Source organism: Antennarius striatus, chromosome 10, assembly GCF_040054535.1.
Source record: "Antennarius striatus isolate MH-2024 chromosome 10, ASM4005453v1, whole genome shotgun sequence".
Classification (NCBI taxonomy): domain Eukaryota; kingdom Metazoa; phylum Chordata; class Actinopteri; order Lophiiformes; family Antennariidae; genus Antennarius; species Antennarius striatus.
In genome coordinates, this window is record NC_090785.1 from 12,677,896 (window position 1) to 12,700,160 (window position 22,265).

Consider the following 22,265-nt stretch of genomic DNA (forward strand, 5'->3'; position numbering starts at 1 on the left):
AAGTCCCTTTCGCTGCTCTGTGTTGATGGGAAAGGTCCCAATTTCTTAAATTAGCTCAGCTAGATTTTTGAGAATTATATGAACTATGTTTCAAAGATTTAATATAATTTTTTTAGATGGAATGTTAAGTTTAAGTTTTACTATATCAACCAAATTCCAAAATGAGCCATGAAAAAAACAGTATGAAACAGCTCTGAGAATTGTGATGACTTTAAAACACATGGAAGTCGCTGTGTACTCATTTCTGTCCATTAGCTCTAGTCGTTTCCTGCATTTACAAGAAATCTATTTTTTACATTTTGTGTGAACCATTCTGTAAGGTGATATTTTGCAGAAACAACACAAAAGAGGATGTGCAACAAACACACAACGTCTATCATTCACTTTATTATTTTACAATGATTTTACTGTTAGTTTGTGGCAGCACGGTGGCGCGGTGGTTAGCGCTGCCACCTCACAACATGGCGGACCCAGGTTCGAGTCCCGCTTTGTGCGGAGTTTGCATGCTCTCCCCGTGTCTGCGTGGGTTCTCTCCCTCCCACCTCCAAAAGCATGCACTTCAGGTTGATTGGCCGGTCCCAAACTGACAGTAGGAGTGAGTGTGTGTGTGTGAATGTTTGTCTCTATGTGGCTGTGCGGTACACTGGCGTCGTCCCCGGAGTGTCCCCCGCCTCATGTTTGTAGTCCCTGAATGCTACACATATAAACATACAACAGACTGCATAAAAACATTTACATTACAAATAAATATTAAGTCATTTATCAAAAAATTAAGTTACTTCTACCTTAGATATAAATTACATAGTTTTAATATAAAGGGTCCACATAATGACATTCCTTCATATATAAGTGCTGATGACTTTTTTTCACCACAACCATTGTACTCACCATGCAACTACAAAGGAAACTGTGAAACTTATGACTGCATGTCGACCACATACGTACAGCGGAAATTTTTTTTTTTTTTAGACTAGAGTTTGGTTTTCTGCTGCAGATCTTAGAGGTGTTAACCTCAACGCAGAGAAAATAGATGCAGAATTTGATGTAGCAAAGTTCACCAGCCCATGATATCATCATGATCTATCTATCTATCTATCTATCTATCTATCTATCTATCTATCTATCTATCTATCTATCTATCTATCTATCTATCTATCTATCTATCTATCTATCTATCTATCTATCTATCTATCTATCTATCTATCTATCTATCTATCTATCTATCTATCTATCTAACTATCCATCCATCCATCCATCCATCCATCCATCCATCTATCTATCTATACAAACACACACACATACACGTATATACAGTGTATATAAAAAGTGAGTTATTACATTCAGTTCAGTTTTACGTGGTTGTCTATGGTATAAATAATGTCATTAATTCTTGTACAAAAAGTATTTAATGACATCCCCAATACATGTGACAAACATGTCATTAGTATTCAAGACCTGTGCATCCAGAATATTTCGACTGAAAGAATTTATGGGGAAAAAAACAAATTAAAAAATACTATTAGAAACATTCACCTAGGATAAAGTTGTAACTAAAACTGTGCTAATTCAGTTTGGTGTCGAATTTGGTACAACTAGAAAATTTACTGAGCTACATCCTGATGTGTTTCCAAATTCTCTGAGTTGGTGTTTATGGTTACTGTGTTTTGAAAGTTTGAGGGTCACAATGCTACGGGACTCTGATCTGAGTTGAGGATTGGTATCTGTTGAGTGCTGCTTAGTTCATTGTTATATCAAGGTGAAATGTCTCATATTAGTTTTCTGAGACAGCGTAAGTACGGGTTTGACCTGCAAGTACCTGTAGTTACAACAACTTCCACTTTAGTTCTAAGGAAATTGAGGATTTGTTTTGTGAAAACTAGAAGCTACTGTGGAAAGACAATACAAGACAGGTTTGTGAGGTAATCTATTTTGTGATTTTATGTTGACTGTAAAGTCTGACAGCTAGGCTTGATTCCATGAGGAACACTTGACTTTATCGGGCCCTGGTAACCTACAACATAATCAGAAAATGGATTCCATTACCATTTTGCTAGCTGATGACACTGGCTGTACTAAAAAAAAAAGATCCAAAAAAAAAAATCAAAGTCAACCAAAGTTTGGTTTCAGAGGAAGTTCCGGGGCATTCTAGAGTGGTGGTGAGTTGCCTGACTTAAGTCGTTGTAGCTCAGGGGTCTCTATGAAACACTAGTGATGAGTTTCCAGTAAGGTGTTGATTCTTGAGACTGTAACACTGCAGCTATTGTAAAACTGATGACAAACAGTGCATTTTTCCAATAAATTTACTACACAGTGGTTTGAATAATTTCGCTTCATTCCATATTATCCACCACGTTACTCAGACACTTTGGGGACAGGGACTCTCCCACACATGTACAATTACGAGGTGTGCAGGACGACTGACTCCAGAAAGAGTGACTGTAAGTTCGGCAGAGCTGCTAGTCAGAATGTGTTGATAATGGATCCCAGTTCTACAGGGACGATGCAGCGGATACAGAGTGAGAAGAGCATCCTGAATGAACCAGACTCTCCTTTGGAGGCTAGTTCAATAATTTAAACATGTCTTTCGTCCTCCGTCTTTCCTGTTCTTATTTGCGTTCATAGTTTCTTCTTCTTTTCCTTTCGGCTTTTCCCTTCAGGGGTCGCCACAGTGAATCAATTGCCTCCATCTAACCCTGTCTTCTGCATCCTCTTCTCTCACACCAACTACCTTCATGTCCTCTTTCACTACATCCATAAACCTCCTCTTTGGTCTTCCTCTAGGCCTCCTGCCTGGCAGTTCAAAACTCAGCATCCTTCTACCAATATATTCACTATCTCTCCTCTGGACATGTCCAAACCATCTCAGTCTGGCCTCTCTGACTTTATCTCCAAAACCTCTAACATGTGCTGTCCCTCTGATGTACTCTTTCCTGATCCTATCCTTCCTGGTCATTCACAAAGAGAAACTCAGCATCTTCATCTCTGCTACCTCCAGCTCTGTCTCCTGTCTTTTCCTCAGTGACACTGTCTCTAGACCAAACAACATCGCTGGTCTCACCACGGTTTTGTACACCTTTCCTTTCATTTTAGCTGAAACTCTTCTATCACACATCACACCTGACACTTTCCTCCACCCGTTCCATCCTGCCTGTACACGCTTTTTCACCTCTTTTCCACACTCTCCATTGCTCTGGACTGTTGACCCTAAGTACTTAAGATCCTCCACCTTCTTGATCTCTTCTCCCTGTAACCTCACTCTTCCACTTGGGTCCCTCTCATTCACACACATGTACTCTGTCTTACTGCGGCTAACTTTCATTCCTCTCCTTTCCAGGACAAACCTCCTCCTCTCTAGCTTCTCCTCCACCTGTTCCCTGCTCTCACTACAGATCACAATGTCATCTGCAAATATCATAGTCCATGGAGATTCCTGTCTAACCTTGTCTGTCAGCCTGTCCATCACCATAGCAAACAAACAGGGGCTCAGAGCTGATCCCTGATGCAGTCCCACCTCCACCTTGAACTCCTCTGTCACACCTACACACACCTCACCACTGTCTTACAGTCCTCATACATGTCCTGCATCGTTGTCACATACTTCTCTGCCACTCCAGACTTCCTCATACAATACCACAGTTCCTCTCTGGGAACCCTGTCATAAGCTTTCTCTAGATCTACAAAAACACAATGCTGCTCCGTTTGGCCTTCTCTGTTCTTCTCTATCAACATCCTCAAAGCAAATACTGCATTTGTGGTAGTCGTTTTGGCATGAAACCATACTGCTGCTCACAAATGCTCACTTCTGCCCTTAGTCTAGCTTCCACTACTCTTTCCCATAACTTCATTGTATGGCTCATCAGCTTTATTCCTCTGTAGTTCCCACAACTCTGCACGTCTCCCTTGTTCTTAAAAATGGGCACCAGCACACTTCTCCTCCATTCCTCAGCCATCTTCTCACTATCTAAGATCCTGTTGAACAACCCAGTCAGAAACTCTACTGCCACCTCTCCTCGACACTTCCAAACCTCTACAGGTATATCATCAGGACCGACTGCCTTTCCACTCTTCATCCTCTTCAATGCCCTCCTCGCTTTCATCCTGACTAATCTTTGCTACATCCTGGTCCACAGCAGTCGCCTCTTCTAGTCTTTGTTCTCTCTCATTTTCCACATTCATCAACTCTTCAAAGTACTCTGTGTACAATATTAGTTTTTTTAAATCTTTGATTGAACCATATAAATGGTGTATTTAAATATGGTGTTATATTTTTAGTAAGAGGGGGAGTAGAGTGGAATACATGGGTGCTTTTTTTGTGGTTAAAAAGTTTCACTTTCCAGTGTCAAAATTTCCCTTGATCACAGGAAGAATGCTGAATGTGTCTGATGACAGTATATAAGCTTGACCTCAGTCTCCACACCTCACAGTTCTCAGAGATCACCTCTAAAGCTGAATTTATTACATCTCTTCTCTACAAATAACAACATTTTTTCTAGCACTAGAGTCATTTTGATCATAACAGAAGCCAACAATGTCAAGCATAATGAAAGTGCTTTTGGCCTTGGCTGCCGTGGTCTGCATTGCTAAAGCGCATTGTAAGTATTTATATACTGTATTTCATCATTTAAAGTTGTTTTTGTTTAATGTTTGAAACATGTAACTACCAGCAGAAATCTGTGCAAATAAATGACACTTTTTTTCACTTATCTTTCTCTGCAGTTCGTGAATCGGGTTCGCAGTGTCTGTGTCAGAGTCTCTCGATGTCACCTCGCATGAAGTCTGAAATAAAGGACATCCAAATCTATCCAGCTACCATCTTCTGTAATAACGTGGAGATTCTGTAAGATACATTTTAATCTTTCAGAAAAATGCAGCAAATACATACATATAATTCAAATTTTCTTTTTTTGGAAACTGGTAGCATTGCATGTGTAGAAGAAAGGTTGATCTTTGACTTCAGCCATTACAAAATAACTTTTTGTAAATAATAAATAATCTTTAACAACTCACAACTCTCTAGAATCAGACCAACAAGGGTTCTCCTATATTTGTGGTGATTAAATTATTTTCCATCTAAACTCATCGTCTGCTGTCCATCTCAACAGGGTCACCACAAACAGCGGCAGCCGCTACTGCCTGAATCCCAAGTTGAAGGCAATGAAGAGGTTTCTGTCCACCATCATGTGAGTGTATATGTATCTGTCTGTCTGTCTGTCTGTCTGTCTGTCTGTCTGTCTGTCTGTCTGTCTGTCTGTCTGTCTGTCTGTCTGTCTGTCTGTCTGTCTGTCTGTCTGTCTGTCTGTCTATCTATCTATCTATCTATCTATCTATCTATCTATCTATCATCTATCTCTCTATATATATATACCTATCTCTCAATCTATCTATTTATCGGTCGGTCTGTCTGTCTGTCTGTCTTGTCTGTCTGTGTGTCTGTCTGTCTGTCTGTCTATCTATCTATCATCTCTCTCTCTCTCTCTCTCTCTCTCTCTCTCTCTCTCTCTCTCTCTCTCTCTATATATATATATATATATATATATATATATATATATATATATATATATATATATATATATATATATATCTCAATCTAACTATTTATCGGTCTGTCTGTCTGTCTGTCTATCTAACGGTACTAATGTGTCTAACATCTGTACTTTATCTTATTTTGTCATTTTTAGAGCGAAACAGAAACTGGCCACAGCCAGACCAACAGTTCAGTTCAGTACCAGCTTAAGCAGCACCAACACAGCTATCATCTGATTCCTTGATCAATAAGAAGTTCGGATAAACTACGACTGCAGAAACAAAATGACAAATGAATGATTTTTTTTCTATCTACATTCTTTTTTTTCTGTTAAGTGGATATTATGTGCCGGTATTTCTTTTTCATTTCCTTCGGTTTGTTTTTGTAAATAGATTTTTGAGATACACTTTGTCTGATAAAAATAATTTCATTTTTTATAATAAAACAAAAATAATTGATATTGAGAAAAGTACTGTGTTGATGGTGTTATTGGTTCATGTGGTGGACATCTTGTATTTTGTGCATATTTATACACATGGGGTTTTTTCCAAATATATGGAGATGTCGTTCATTTGAATGGACAGATACATTACTTTGTTCTTTGTGCCTAGTAAGCAAGCAAGTAAACAAGTCAAAAATAAACGCAAACACAAATTCAACCAAATTGTCTGATCTGGATCCAGATCCAGTTCAGTTCAGAATAGCTAGTGATTAGTTCCAGATATTTGACCCAGTTGGAATTCTTAGCTAAGACCTTGTCGACTCTCACTACATTAAACAAGGCAGCCAGATACTGCAACATCCCGCGATATCATCACATTTTTGTGCCTCTGGCTTCTTGAAAATATTGCTTTCTGTTTTGTGATTATATCTCATCAAGTTTCAGAGATGTGTACCTAAAAAGGTATAAAAGTGAAAATTTGACCTGACCTAGTTTATTAACGTCAAGGTTGTGATCTAATTTTCATCCCCTTGCCTCCCTGAATATAATGCCTTTTGTTTTGTTTTATCCGGTTTCTGACATATGTGCAAAAAAATGTACAAAAGTTGAAATTTGACCTTGACCTAGTTACAGTATCTCAAGGTAAAGGTCATCATCTGATTTTTAGCCCCTTTGCCGCCCGATTAATCTGCTTTTTCTTTCTTCTTTCTATCTGCAACGGTTCTGAAAATATTTAGCGGACGGACAGACGGACGAACACACAAATACAGTACATCACCACTTCGCGAGATGTAATAAAAACAACTCCCCAACATCCTTAAAAAACTGAAGAAACTTCTATGATGAGAGGTGACATATCTACAAACTTGTACTACAAGTTCAGTTTCAGCACATGATCTATTAGTCAGATATAGTATCAGGTTTACTCATTAATGCTTACTCTATTATTTTAAGATATGAAGGAAACAGGAAAGAGTTGAGCATAGAGTTCAATTAGATTTGGTTTTTCTTCTCTTGTTAGTTTTAGTTTCTCTTCCTTGTTTCAGGACTGGACTGGAGGCAAAAGGCTTTTCCGGTCCAGAGAGAGAAGTTGTATAACCCGTGGCTGCGTCCAGCAGGGTGAGGTGTGGATAACAGGGATTTTGAAGTGATTAAACAGATATCTTAAACAATAGTTTTCTGTTCCTAAGCTGATATCGTTGATGTCCCATGAAGACAGTACTCCATTGTGGTTCAGCATTGCCAAGGCAATTAATATGACGTGATTGTTCCGACTCAGATATCCTTTGATTTGTAGCACTGTTTCCTCACACAGTACCATCTGGGTCATAAAAACATAGAGATGGTGAAAACACAAATACTAATAAATTATTACTCATTAAAACACAACCTCCTTGGTAGATGTAAAAAAAATATACAAGATTCACTGTGTGTTTATAATATAAAATAACCAAACAGGGGCCTGAGTTCACTTAGCAGAATTAAGAGGAAGGCAATTTTTAATCAAGGAAGAATTCAGTAAGAGGAAGCATATGAACTACAATAAAAACTGTTTTATTCCACTGACAAATCTGATCTTTTACATTTCAAAACCTGTAAAGTCAGACCAAAACTATTCATCTAATTTTGTTTTTATAACATGCTCTAACATCGTGTCTGTGTGTTTCACATGTAAATCACCCTGTTGAGCCGCATTTTGTAATAACGGTGCATTTTGTAATAAATAGTCCAAAATGTAATAATTTTTTCATTTCATTTTTTAATAAAGCCACATTTTGTAATAAAGTACCGCATTTTGTAATAAATTTTGCCGCATTATGTAATAACTTATGATATTTTCGACTTTTATTACAAAATGCACCGTTATTACTAAATGCAGCTCAACACACCCTTAGCCCGCAAGTGGCCATGTTTTTTGTGGGAGTTAATTAATCTATAAGGAGATAATCTGTGCAATTTTAAAACACCTAGTCTGTGTGTTAAAAGAAATGTAAAAAATCCTTTAGTTTTGGCAAAATGTCAAATTACTTAATATATGATTCATATTTTTTTGCACTATATATATGTAAACGTTTAAGTGTTCTCTGTCTCATAGAGATGGGTGATCACAGCAGTTTCTGTGCTGATATAATAAAAATAACATAAATTGCAATTTAAAAATAACAATATAAAATTTAGACCAGCTAAAGGTGATGCACTGGGTAAAGATCAGCTGCAGATGTTCAGTCACAGTGCAGATCTTCTGTGGTGACTTAAGAAAGAAAACAATAAATATGACTCATATCAGTTTTTATCGATGTTCAAATGGGACATTTTCTCAGCATCCACAGTGGAGCCATTCTTATTGGTCTAGAAAGACACATTGCTCACAATTCTGATTTCTAACATAATGATGACATCACGTTGAAGCTCTGACACAGAATGACAGAACCTTTGTACAGCTGTATTTTATTTATTAAGCTGTTCTTTTATTCACATCTCTCATTTTATCAGTTTTATGTCCTTGTTATCAGAGTCTAAACTCAAGACTCAAGGCTGTTTATTTGCCACATGGATGCCTGTACAGGTCAGTCGCGGGCCTTCAGGGCCAGCAAAGCCTTCTCTGCTGGCCTAAAACATACTCAGTAAGAAACCTAATTCATTCATTCATTTTCCAACCCGCTTAATCCGCTAACGCAGGTCGCGGGGTAGCCAGTGCCTATCCTGGCAGTCTCAGGGCATGAGGCGGGGGACACTCCGGGCACGACGCCAGTGTACCGCGGAGCCACACAGAAACAAACAATCATTCATTCACACACTCACTCCTATGGTCAATTTGGGACCGGCCAATCAACCTGAAGCGCATGCTTTTGGAGGTGGGAGGAAGCCGGAGAACCCGGAGAGAACCCACGCAGACACGGGGAGAGCATGCGAACTCCGCACAGAGCGGGACTCGAACCCGGGTCCGCCGTGTTGTGAGGCAGCAGCGCTAACCACTGCGCCACCGTGCCGCCCCAGTAAGAAACACTTATTCATAAATATTTTTAAATAAAATTGTAATATTATTTATTTTTTATAAAAAAAAGGTTTTTCCATTTAAAAAGTTGGATAACACTTTTTATCCATTCATATTTCAGCTACATAACGTTTTCAGGTTCCATGAAATCTGCCAGACCTTCAGAATCTAAAGTGATGGTTCTGCCTGCTGTATGAATAGACGCAGCCTGTTCAGTGTACAGCGTTGGACCAATCAGCTCGCAGACTTGCAAACCTCAGGCCCTTCATGCTGGTCCTGTTTAGAAGCCTTCTAGGACGCTGACACCTACTGGTGCAAAGGAGTCATTGCAGGGCAGTGGTGGACAGCGTTGCTAAACCTATCTTGCTACCTGAAACCTAACTGCTAGCTTAGGTTTCATTTGTCATTCTGCGAACCTAAAGCAGGACATTCGCCGCTACCCACGATGGCTGAAGGAGGAGAGGAGGTAGATCTGGTCATATATTAGAACATCACGACGAGTTTGATGTGGACACTTTTGTAGTTTCTGGAGAGGAATTCAAAACACGTCTGGAGGATTTTTAATTTTTCTTTTTTGCTCAACACATTCAATGGGATTTTTGAACATGCTGATTGTGCTTTTTGCAATACTACAGACAAAAGCGTTGGATATACAATTCTGCTTGACAAAGGTGAACGAGTTTTGGCAGTCAGTTGAGCAAGCAAAGAGAAAATTCAATAACATATATGAAGAAACTGCGCGTCTCAGGTGTTCCAGCTGTGCGCAGAGGCCGGGGCGCAATGCAAGAAGATCTGAGCGCACACTACCAAAAACTCCACAACAGCATTCATGAGATTTGTTCCAGATACGGAATCGATTTCAGGACCATAACATGTTGTATGAACAAATATGACGTCACTGAACGCCTATGGTTGAAATGCACAGCCCGCCGCTGGTACTGGTACAGCAGCAGTTAAATGACAGTCTATTGATCTGTCCCCTACTGTCATCACCTAATCACACTCATGATTTTTTTTTTTTTTACTTAAACAAAATCGTTGGGCATTTGTTTCTAATTTATTTCAATTCATAATAATTAATTACAATAATTTATTGGACTCGTCCTTAAAACTTAGTAAACCCATGCCCATCAGAGACGATGAAGCTGTCACTGGTGTCAAACAGGAAGGTCCCACACACACACAACAGTATCACTTTATATACTCTTATCCTATTTTAATTCTAAACTCTCTTTTATTTTTAAAAAAAAATCTCTGTGACATTTTTACGCACTTTCTATAACATCTAATATCACCCAACCAATTTAATGCTGAACTATGCCATTTGAATGACGTCCTGTTCCCACTGTGTCAGAATGCTGTGCTGTTCCGCAGGATTCTGTCGCTCTCCGTTCGCGGGGAGGCGCGTTTCCCGTCACTGTGGACTGTCACAGTCTGCTCCGACACTGTTTACACGTCCAAAAGTCATGGATCGTCCAACAGGTGAACAAACACACGGTAAACAGGTCGGCGGTGCTGTGCGTCTCTGCGACGACTGAAATCATCCCCGCGGGTGGATTAAATCCCGAGACGAGGTAAGAGGAAATATAACCAGTAACTTCCACAGCGCACTATCATGAGAATATAGAGGGAAAAAATGCGATGACATCTAATGCATAAAGAAAGCATAGATTGACAACCTTGATTTTTGTTTGGTTACTTGTGTTATGTGTATTTCCAGTATTTTCTCATGAAGTGCTTGGATTAAATAATGCTGATACGACCCATCCGCCTATGGCGTGACTTTAGTTCCTGATTTTGCAAGTCACTGTATCTGGCGCGCCACAGGAACAACAGATAGATGTCAGCTGTTTGGATGGTATCTCACCATACTAACGCCAGTGATCCGAATCTGCTAGATCCGACCAGGGATAGAGTTTAGATTCCAGTCTGACTGAACTTCACACATTCAAGTGAGAAGGACCAGGTGGAAGCAGAACAGAACAGACACAGGCTGCATCTCACAGTCTGCCTGTTTTTCTGTGGCAGGACTGAGGACAGTTCTGACAGACAGTGATGTGGGTGACTGGTCTGTAACCAGACGCTCTGGTTCTATTTGGAGCATATCAGACACAGGACACTGAGTACAGACGACTGTAAACACAAATGTCAGATGGATTATTTTCTTGCATGTTGTTGCTTTACAGGTGTTTCTGATGTGCCTCAGTATCTGTCTAATAACCTAGTAACACTTTGTCATTCAGATTTGGAGGCAAAAGCAGAGAGATTACCACCATACCACCTTGTCTACTGTGGTCAACCTTGCTGATTCACTGTCAAAATGGCCTCAGGACGGGGAGGGCTTCCTGGTAATTCAAAATTTAGATACTTAAATATACATAATATCGTCTCCATTGGTTTGCTTGTTTCACTTTAGCCCTAATTTGGTGCAAAAAACCCCACCTAACATTATATTCCCCATAAAAATGTCTGCATGTACTTTTGGAATAACTAAAACGTTTGTCCCTTTTTTTTTCTAATATACTACAGAGGGTGTCACCTCAAACATGTAAAAAACATGCAACATAATTTTTTTATGCACAATGTCAAAAGGTACATCTATGAAATAAGGTTGAGTTGTGCCTGAAGATGAAGTTAAAGTCATTAGTTTTTAAATATGCTATGGACAATATGACCATGGAAACATTTTCATGGAAACAACATTTTGTATTTCAAAAAAATGTAATTGGAACCGCTATTATTGATTATTATTTGTGTAATATATGGTGAAGCCAGTATGTATTGTCTTACAAACTGATGATAGGGGATATGGTGTAAATTTAGATCCAAAATTCATGACAAGAGGGATAGTGAGTAACAAGAGCTTCACAGAACAACATTGGTGTCCTCAATGGCCCTGGGGGCCCATAATAATGTAGTGCCATGCAGTGACTGTCTAAGTCTCAAGAGGTAAAATATCTGAAGCTCCCAGTTAGAAACGGGGATGTCCCTACGAAAGAATAGACATATTCAAACCACAAATAGAAGTCCAGGTCTTGTGATTCCACCTTTAAAGATTACAATAAACTGGATGAATGATTATCTACACAAGTTAATGAAAATGCCCAGGAATCCTATCATCCAACACCAGAGAAATGAAGGAGAGGCAGAACATTGTTTTCCAGTTGACTTCATTCAGGGATCTACCATGACCTAGTGTACTGAGAATCTTCACAGACACGTCATAATAGTTTGTTCAAAAACTAGTTTAAACCTAGTTAGTTAGTTCAACACCTAGTTAGTTTAAAACCTAGTTATTTCCAAAACTAGTTAGTTAAAATGAGTTTAGTTAGTTTAAAAGCTAGTCAAATCAAACCTAGATAATAACTTAATAATTAAATAATTAAACATAAACAATGTAACATAAACAGTGTAAAAATAAAACAATGCAAACGTGAATAATATCCATCCATTTTCTTTTCACCGCTTTATCCGCCGCAGTGGGTTAAAGGGAGCTGGAGCCTATCTCAGCTGGCATTGGGCGTGAGGCGGGGGAAACTCCGGGCGCAACGCCAGTGCGCCGCGGAGCCAAACAGAGACGTAGAAAACCACGCACGCACACACTCACACCTACGGCCAATTTGAGACCGGCCAATTAACCTGAAGCACATGTTTTTGGAGGTGGGAGGAAGCCGGAGAACCCGGAGAGAACCCACGCAGACACGGGGAGAACATGCAAACTCCACACAGAGACACAAACCCAGAACCGCCTTGCTCTGTGGCGACAGCGCTGCCCACTGTGCCACTGTGCCGTCCTACATAAATAATAATTCAATAATAACATAATTACCATAAATACAGTGCACCCTAGTTCCAGGAAACATACGCGATTAATGAATTCAGTGATAGAACGATGAACCATTTATCTTATTATTTACGGTAATTCAAACGTTTATGACTCTCCCCATACTGATATGAAACCATCTTCTATCTGTATTACGTTTTTCCACTCTCTTATCGACTCTTTAAAGCACTTTTGTGTCTCACGTAAGTTCGAGACTGACGGAACGAGCGCACTTCCGGATGCCTACAGCCAATAGAATGTGCGTACGGTATCACATGACTGCCTACCAAAAATCCGCCATGAGATGAAGTCGCTAGCGTTGATGCATGAATAAGCGAGGGCGCACTGTACACTGTTTATTGTAAATAATAATTCAGAACCTAGTGGGTTGTTCAAAAACTAGTTGGTTTAAAACCTAGTTAGCTAGTTCAAAAACTACTTAGTTTAATGCTTAGTTAGTTCAAAACCTAGTTAGTTTAGAACCTAGTTTATTAAAAACCTACCAATTTTTGCTTCCTTTATTGCTACCTATTACCTATTATTGCTGCCTTTGCAGAATATGTTGCTCTTGCCAAACTAAGCCCACTTCTAACATTCCTTCCTCTCTTACATCCTTCAGCACTTGAATCTAACCCATCATCTGGAATCTTCAGTTCCTTCTCATCTCCAATTGGAATCATTCGGCGCAATATCAGCTATGATGATCTCATGGATGCCCCCATGCATTCACCTCCATCAGATTTTTCTGTCAACATGTTTTGGAAAGACCCTGTCATTCCAAAGCACAAGTTCAGGAACACTACAGAGGTGCATTCCTCTTTCTTCATATTGTTCCAAATTGTTTTGATGTGGCACCCTGTAAAAAAGGTTCTATCATTTTCTTGTTTTTGCACGTTAGAGCCATTCCTAGTCCTGTTTTACTTGCTTGCTTTTTGGTTATACAAATGATCTGCCTACTAATCCTAACAGTGCAAACTTATGTGAACAGGAAAGCGAGAGTGGTGGGAAAATGCTCTCTTTTGAGTCACCAGTTCTGGGCAAACCTCCAGTGTCTGCTGCGAAATCCAAAGCCACCTCTTTCATGAACTCACTCATGATGAGTAAGTTCACACAAAACAACTGAAGATTATTTAGAGAAGATTTATTTAAATTTTGATAAATAACTACATCAACAAGTTAGACATTGTTCCTTCACAACAAGTAACAGAACCATGTTAGCTTTATTAGTGATTGTCGAAAGGTTGCTGTCCTTGAGATTGGGCCACATTGGGACGCAACATTTTCACTTATTAACATATTAACCAACTGACTCATTTTGACTCCGCTATTGCCTGTATGTCCCTCTTCACTCAGAGAAGGTTGATGACAATCTTCAGAGGTTTGAGAACCAGACAGGTCTGACAGATACCAGGTATTCTCCTCACAAAGGACTCTCTGCTGAGGAGACTCGCTTTCACCAGCTTGGGGATGGCATGCAGCCAGTGAGTATGAACAAGGAACGCTGAGAAGTTTGTCCATACCATCAAATACTAACAAATTACACAACAAGTACACCAAATGCGGGATATAGTTTGTATATTTCACATGCTGCTGGTGTTTTACAACATTACGGCCTAAATGCTAAAAAGCAGGTTTGAACTTCGAATCGGTTCAGATTGATGAATATAGGCAAACATTATTTTATATGTGAAAGACCTGAGGTCCAGCTTTAAGCATTGGGCGGAATCCAAATGCAAGCTATTGAAAGTTTTGATTCAGAAACTGACAAAAGTTGTGAGTTTTTTTCTGCCTGGATTTTTTTGTAGTGAATCTGTCGGCTGTGCACAACCCCCCCCACGCTCACATTCAAAGTCAACTGACTTGACTAAAGTACAACATTCAGCAGTGTTGCAATGTGTAGTGTTGCCAAGATTAAGCTCTAAAGATCCTTTTTTTTCTTTTGAGGTTAGTGCCCATGACTGAATGACACACTGATTTAGCGTACAAGCGCTGTTGTACTGCTCACCAGCAGGTGGTGCTGTTGTTCAGCAGCAGTACATAGCTTCTAAACAGCCCAAAGTTGAAAAGAATACAGTACTATGTCACAAATAACACTTTATGTTAAACTTAAATCTGTTCCCATACACAAATCTAGAAACCCACATTCCACTATTAAATGAGAAATACAAGATAACTTGGCATCATCCCTAAACCTTAACATCAACAGTCCCATAAACGGTGGCTCTCAGAGTGAGGGCACCCCCTCCTATGGTCGCTCCATTATTTTTTCACTCGTAATAGAACTAAAGATTTGCTCTAACATATTGGATGTCTTAAAAACCCACACCGCCACCCTGGGAGACAAAATAAACTCATCCACACAATGGCTGCTGGTGTTTGGCTTGTAACCGTGGGCAAGGGTTAAACATCCCACCTTTCACTCCTCTCTCTAAATGTCTGTCTTCACTGTACTTTGATGTCCTGAAATGAGTGTTCCTCTTCCATTTTCACTTCTTTTTTTTTAAAATTATTTTTTAACTATAACATCTACAATACAATAAACATTACCACACTCAAACAAACCTATACAGTATTCAGGATTTGCTATTCCATTGTCCTTCCCCTATCACCTTGTAGTCTTTCATACCTGTATTGATGTGTCTGCCTCTCCATTATGCAGATCCCTTCCACTATTACCATCCACTCCTCATATGTAGGTGGTTCCACTCTACCCCATTTCCTGGTGATAGCTTACTTATGCTAACAGTATTTTACCAGGGTATCTGTCATTTGTTTGTCTATCCTATCAACTGATTTCAGATTACACATATATAAATTCATGTAACTCATAGTGATATCAACATGTATAACTTTGTGAACCTCCATCCATAACGTCAATATCTTGGGGCATTTTCAAAATATACAATACATGAGTGATCAGCGGCTAGTGCTCCACATGCTGTCCAACATGGTAACTGCCTATTTAGAAATTTACCCTTAACCTTTGATGTAAATCAAATTATTTTTTTCCAGGAGAATCCCCTCCATATCTGTGAACTGGTAGTTGTTTTAACTTATTTTCCACATGTTTTCCTATTCTTCATCTGAAATGTTGTGTTAAACTCTGATTCCCATCTTTGTTTTATGTAATTAGTTGTATGGTTTGTTTTTTTTCAGTTTAGATAGATAGATAGATAGATAGATAGATAGATAGATAGATAGATAGATAGATAGATAGATAGATAGATAGATAGATAGATAGATAGATAGATAGATAGATAGATAGATAGATAGATAGATAGATAGATAGATAGATAGATACTTTAATGATCCCAAGGGAAATTCAGGTGACATCTGCTCACAAGAGATACAATAAATACAATAAATACACACATGACAGAAAGTATAAGTAACATTATATACATGCTGTTACATAATTATAACAGCAGGAAAAAGAATAGCCTAAAATAAAAGGAAGGAAGCATAGGCACATGGGAGAAGAAGAGAAGAAAGAGCTTTGGGTGTCGATGAAATGTGATGAGTTTATATCAGTTTTTGATAACAAAACCCCTACGTCAAGTAAAACATCAAGGGCCGTGACATTGCCTGATATGGCGCAACCGTGGCCCCACCCTGGAGCCAGGCCCAGGGTTGGGGCCCGTATGCGAGCACCTGGTGGCCGGGCCTCTACCCATGGGGCCCAGCCAGGCTCAGCCCAAAAGGACAATGTGGGCCAACCTCCGGTGGACTTACCACCCACCGAGGAAACCGTGGGGGACGGGTGCTGTGTGGATTGGGTGACAATCCCCAGACAAAGAGTCTAGCTCAAGGGACATGAAATGTCAACTCGATGGGGGGGAAAGGAGCCAGAGATTGTGAGGGAGGTTGAGAGGTACCGACTAGATATAGTTGGGATCACCTCCACCCACAGCTTGGGCTCTTGAACCCAAACCCTTGGGAGGGGCTGGACTCTCCACTTTTCTGGTGTTGCCCAAGGTGAGAGGCGGCGGGTTGGTGTTGGCATGCTTATAGCCCCACAGCTCAGCCGTCATATGTTGAGGTTCACCCTGGTGAACAAGAGGGTTGGGTCCCTGCACCTTTGGGTTGGGGACAGGTGTCTCACTGTTGTTTTGGCCTACGGGCCAAACAGCAGCGCGGAATACCTGGCCTTCTTGGAGTCCCTGGAAGGAGTACTAAAGAGTGCTCCAACTGGGGACTCCATCGTTCTCCATGGGGACTTCAACGCTCACGTGAGCAATGACAGTGAGACCTGGAAAGGGGTGTTTGGGATGAACGGCCTCGCAGATCTGAAAACGAGTGGTGGAATAGGTAAAGGAGCCTAGGTTGTATTCATTTGAATCATTTAAGGTCCAGTGGTAAAGTAGATTATTAATCAAAGTACCATTCCATTGTGACTGATGATCATTTGGAAGTGTGCTTGAGGCTGGTTGTCAGTAGCTACTGTGTGGACTATTCATCCCCCACTGATTCCATCCAGTGCAAATCATAAGTGTAATCTCTGGAAATTACAAAAAATGTACATAGTTATTTGTGTTATGTTGTGCAATATGGGCTCATTGCATTTATGCAAGCCATATCAAAACACAAGTACGTAAAAAAAAAAGAAAAAAATTAAAAATTAAAGTTAATCAAAAAATTAAAAATAAAGAATTCTCAGTATATTTATGAATTTATTTATAAACAAAACACACATATTTATATGATAAGATAACTCTTTATTTGTCCCACAGTGGGGAAATTTTATGTTTATAAATATAAATATGTATGTTTTGTAATAGGTAGATCATTTTGACTTATATAAGTAGCTCGTGTGCTGAAAAAGTATGAACACCTCTGGACTATACCACGTCGTTGTGTTCATTGGAGTTTAAACATAAGAGTAAGGTTAGTGTTGCTAAGCAACACCTATTCTCTGAACCTGACCAATGGCCGGGCTCCAGTGTGTGTGCGTGTGTATGTGTGTGCGTGTGTGTGTACATACGGGCTTGTTGCGTCGACTGTTTTCGAGAAATAACATTCCCTTGTTATAACCATCGATGATGGACAAAAATAGTGTCTCCATCGGACTGGACAGTCAAAGGAACCCAATTATAAAAAGGTATGATTAAGAATTATGGTATTTAACGATCATCTATTTGTAGATTCCAGGTGGAATGAAGGCTGTTAGCAAAACAACGCTGTAGCATAGTTAGCATAGCTAGTGAAGCAGGAATCGGAGTAAACAAACCGTATGTTCCCTTTGCTTAGGTTGCGTCCTGGCCTATCAACTAGCGACGTGCTTAAACCACTGTGGAAATCAAAAGCAGTTCTGAACAAAGAAGTGGCCGGATATTTAAGTTGGATAAGTGGTGTTTAGCTTGAAACTTGTACGATTGTTTACAACCAGTGTGGCAGCGTTAGCTTAGCGCTAGCATACTTAAGATAACTGTGACAAGTTTCGTTTAACGGCAGTGTAGCTTAACCTGAATAAAATACACGGACTGACATGTATCAGAGTCAGAATGACCTAATAAATTTTTTTATCTTAAAATCTGTTCTTTATTTTGTATCGTGTTGTCTAATGTTTAGTTCACCGGGCCTCAGAAGATTTGTCTCAGTTAGATGAACAATAATGCTACAGGCTAGTAGCTAAAATAACCCAAACTAGACAGTATGAGTTCACTTTAATGTTCGTTTCATTTTTAAAAGTTAGTGAGCTAGATCCTGAAGAGGATGTGGACTCAATTATGACTAAATTATAGGGGCAACGTTTTCACTGACACACACACACATAGGGCTGTAACAATGATTTAATCTAACAGTAAAGTAAATAATTTTACACAGGCGTGAACGCTATATGGACATGTCCTTAGGTTTGTCCTATAAAGCAGAATCTGTTTTGCTAGGGTATGTAGAAAAATAAGACTTATCAGTGTCTTTATAAACCTGTTTATATGGATAATGAAGCAGAAAATATTTTTTCTAGTTTACCTCACATAGTAAATCTTTAGATTATAGACAGTACTTTGTCAACATCTAAAAGAAGCCAAAGTCCTGGTTTATCAAAGAAAGCTGATAACCAACTTAGACATAGCCTGAGATTTCATTCAGAACAAATCCATGGTTAATATGATTTGCAAAGGGTGGTGCTTCAGCGTAGGGAGACACAAAGGTAAAGCATCATTGTTTAGTCCCTGTCCATGCCAAATCCACTCACCTCACTTCACTGTAGTGTATAAAATGCTATGTACAAATGTAATTGGGGAAGGGGGGATTAGTTTGCTTGTTTGGCAGTAGAGAGAGAAACAATACAAACTCAATGTTTGTTCAGAAGCAGTGAGGCAGTTGGACAGGACAGGGGTGTGTTTTTTTTGCCCAATGTGTTCAGTGTGTTTTAGGTTTACATGCTCTCGTTTTTGCACATTATACACATCATGTTTATCTTAAAGTATACTGGTATCAGCCTGCTGTCGCGCAGGTTCTCTTTCTCTTGACTACAAACTGAGCACCAAATGTCAACTAACTACTAATATAACTTAATAAGTGAACACAGTGACACACTTAAACAGAAAAACATCCAGCAAGTATCCAGTGTGTGTGTGTGTGTAAATAAATCTTGGCTCAATGTTGCATCAGATATAACACAAGCCAGAACAAGGGAATTGCAGCGCATGGTTGTAACCGTATTTGTTGGTAACTGAGATATTCATTTCTATATCTTCGCAACTAGAACCAAGAAAGTGACATGACTACTTCAAAGTTTGGCTTTTATGTGTGATAAGCTGTGATTGGTGAAACTCGTACTCTAATAGGACAAAAGTTCCCTTGGGCTGTGATGATTAAGCTAAGTTGTGATTAACTTTGCAAAGTCCTGGAGGGACTGCTCATTGTCAAAGCACCAGGACTTATCAGAGCCTCTGTGTGGTTGTCCTTTGTTGTGTTTCTTTAATCTTTTTTTTTTCTTTCAAGTTCAAGCTCAGCAGTTCTTTGATGTGTTGTTATTGTTGTTATTTTTGACCTACAGCTCCATGAAAACGCTGTTGAACTTGCTGCCTGTTTGCTATGAATAATCCTGTGATTGACAAGAGTCACAAACGTGCTGTTGTACGTACTAACGTGGGCTCAAGCTAAAAGACTCACATATCCACATACTTAAACAGACTTCTTTAATCTAAAAGCAGAGGACTTGATAATTTAATCACGCTAGAGGACAGAGAGTCAATTAGGTTGAGGATATTGTTTTGTTGTCGGCTCCTTTCATTACATCTGCTTTATTTCACCCGGGCACAGAAGCTGAGGATGCCAAGTGGGGACTTCAAGGAGGACAGGCTTACAACATCAGCACAATCCACCCCAAGTGGAACCCCATCCGTTACCCCCTCCGTCACTCCCAGTGTCACCCCCTGTGTTACACCCCAGTCATCACCAGCTCTTGGTCGCAGGTGGGCATCATAATGCTGAATGTTAAGCTTGTTCTTGTAATTGGTTTTTAAGACATATCCAAAATATTACTTTCAACTGGGTGCAACTAGAACAAGTAAGCATTGCATTCCTTGTGTGGCCCAGATTACTTGGTCTATCCTTCTATGTTTATGTTCATGATTTGTTCTTGTCTGGGGGGTGTACAGGGCCTGGTACCCGCTGAGTCCTTCACCTTTTCTTGCTGTACCAGAGCTCAACAATCCCAACTCCAGCACAGGTATGGGAGGAAATGAGGGAGGAGGGGAGAAATGGAACTTTTTTGGAACTCGATCTGTTGTACAGAAGTCCCCCACTGACCCAGGCTCTGACACCAGCACAGGTACTGCATCTGCATCTTAACTCTGCTGCATTATCAACAGGACACAGTAGATTATAAAGATTTTCAAATGCGTAAAATGAACTTTGTTCCATAATAATTGTGATACTTTCGAACACTAGTTGACACTACAGTCGAGTGGAGTTACCTTAAACAAGGCAGGTAAAAAAAAAAAAAGAACGATTGTGATACCACATGAGGATTGAAAGTCATCCATCCATAGGAGCAAGAGACTAAACATATGAAACTTCCTTTGACCATCTGTCTGTTTAGATTTGAATTTATGACATTTACCATTTCCTCCTGTCACCTGCAGGCTTCTCACTGCAGTCCTACTTTGGTATACAGAAGTCTTCCACCATGGATGGCAGCAACACCCAAGTCAACTTTAAAACCGAGGACCCCGCCAACTTCAACGTCCCCAGGATTGAATCCCTTGGCACTGAGGCTAAGAGGGCACCCCCAAAGCCACACAAACTGAAACCACGGGATATGAACATTTTAACACCTTCCAGCTTCTGAAGCACAATATTTAGGTTTTTTTATTTATTGCTCTGGTCCGTCAAATTTCTCAATTGTTTTCTGGCCTTCTTGTGTGCTCTTCATCTCCATGGAAATCACTGAAGTTGGAAATATTGACCACCACCTTGGTATGAGCTCACTCTGACCCGACCTAGTGGATATACATAGACATCTGCCAGTTTCTGTTAATGTTCATCATTCTCTGCATATATATTCAGTCATTGTTGCAAATAAAAAAATATATTAAATAATTTAAGTTGCTATTCCTGAATAGTGCACTGTTAGGTTAATAATATTCTGCCATGTAAGGGGTACATTTGGTACGAGACGGAACTTGTTAGAATATAGTGCCAGTCCCTTCCTTTCTTTATTTTCTTCAGGGTTGGTTTATTCTCGATAGAGTTTATCCAGCCATTCCAATTCCTCATGTTCCTTTGTCACATTTCTATTACAAATTTCTTTTTATTCCTAACAATCTCACAGATCTATAGTTGTGTCCTGTTTTTACTGATGGCATGCTATGTACTATGGCTGATATTATGACTGAACTTATTATATTTGCTTTCTTCCCATCCAAGCTCAGCTTTTTATTATCTTGTGTTCAAGATCACCGTTTTTGACCAGGAGTGCTGCTTGTTTTGTAAGTAATATTTCTATTCAGGTTTTACAAGTTTGTTCATTTAAATAGTTTGTTGACTTAAGATCTTAGGGTTGATCACAATTTTTAGTATGTAAAAAAAAAAAATCAAGGTATTGGTGTACATCATTTAAAATTTTTCATGGAACATGATTTCTGCTGTTTCTTTGGAAAAGTTGATGAATTATACTAATCAAGTACTTGCACAAGGGAGCTCATTTCCCTCATATCTGTAAATAAATATACTAACAAGCAGTATTCTTTTATGGGTCACTTCTTCATGTAAGCATCTAAAAACGTAAGGCTGTAGACTCTGAACAAAGTTTTTATTAACTTAAACTCTGCATTTACCTGGGAAATAAGACCAGAAGTGCTGAGGAAATATCTGCATGTCCCCCAGATGATCTTAGCTTCTATGCAACTCATTCTGAACATCAGCAAAATCAAGGACCTAATGTTGGATTACGGAAAGACTCTTAGAAGACCCTCCCACAAACTACCCACACACACACTTACACCCCTCAGTGGAACCACAGTGGAGAGAG

The 22,265-nt window shown here is 39.5% G+C and overlaps 2 protein-coding genes across 2 annotated transcripts; both read left to right on the top strand.

Moving 5' to 3' along the window:
• The first annotated feature begins 4,436 nt into the window (after positions 1–4,436).
• LOC137603057 (C-X-C motif chemokine 10-like) lies at positions 4,437–5,924 on the top strand. Its single transcript, XM_068326248.1, has 4 exons — positions 4,437–4,592; positions 4,717–4,837; positions 5,103–5,180; positions 5,679–5,924. Exons 1-4 carry the CDS (start codon positions 4,529–4,531, stop codon positions 5,758–5,760), a joined length of 345 nt encoding a protein of 114 aa, XP_068182349.1. The 5' UTR covers positions 4,437–4,528; the 3' UTR covers positions 5,761–5,924.
• Positions 5,925–10,339: 4,415 nt separating this feature from the next.
• On the top strand, positions 10,340–21,975 carry LOC137603102 (putative monooxygenase p33MONOX). The gene is made up of 8 exons (XM_068326331.1): positions 10,340–10,535; positions 11,205–11,309; positions 13,404–13,591; positions 13,773–13,884; positions 14,138–14,265; positions 20,054–20,205; positions 20,392–20,564; positions 20,878–21,975. Exons 2-8 carry the CDS (start codon positions 11,282–11,284, stop codon positions 21,081–21,083), a joined length of 987 nt encoding a protein of 328 aa, XP_068182432.1. The 5' UTR covers positions 10,340–10,535; positions 11,205–11,281; the 3' UTR covers positions 21,084–21,975.
• Positions 21,976–22,265: the final 290 nt, after the last annotated feature.

Coding starts and splice junctions, on each gene's coding strand:
- LOC137603102 (XM_068326331.1), top strand. CDS start 11,282: ATGGCCTCAGGACGGGGAGGGCTTCCTG. Junction 14,266..20,053: donor TTGGGGATGGCATGCAGCCA/GTGAGTATGAAC, acceptor ACCCGGGCACAG/AAGCTGAGGATGCCAAGTGG. Junction 20,206..20,391: donor TCACCAGCTCTTGGTCGCAG/GTGGGCATCATA, acceptor GGGGGTGTACAG/GGCCTGGTACCCGCTGAGTC.
- LOC137603057 (XM_068326248.1), top strand. CDS start 4,529: ATGTCAAGCATAATGAAAGTGCTTTTGGCCTTGGCTGCCGTGGTCTGC. Junction 4,838..5,102: donor TGTAATAACGTGGAGATTCT/GTAAGATACATT, acceptor CCATCTCAACAG/GGTCACCACAAACAGCGGCA. Junction 5,181..5,678: donor AGGTTTCTGTCCACCATCAT/GTGAGTGTATAT, acceptor TGTCATTTTTAG/AGCGAAACAGAAACTGGCCA.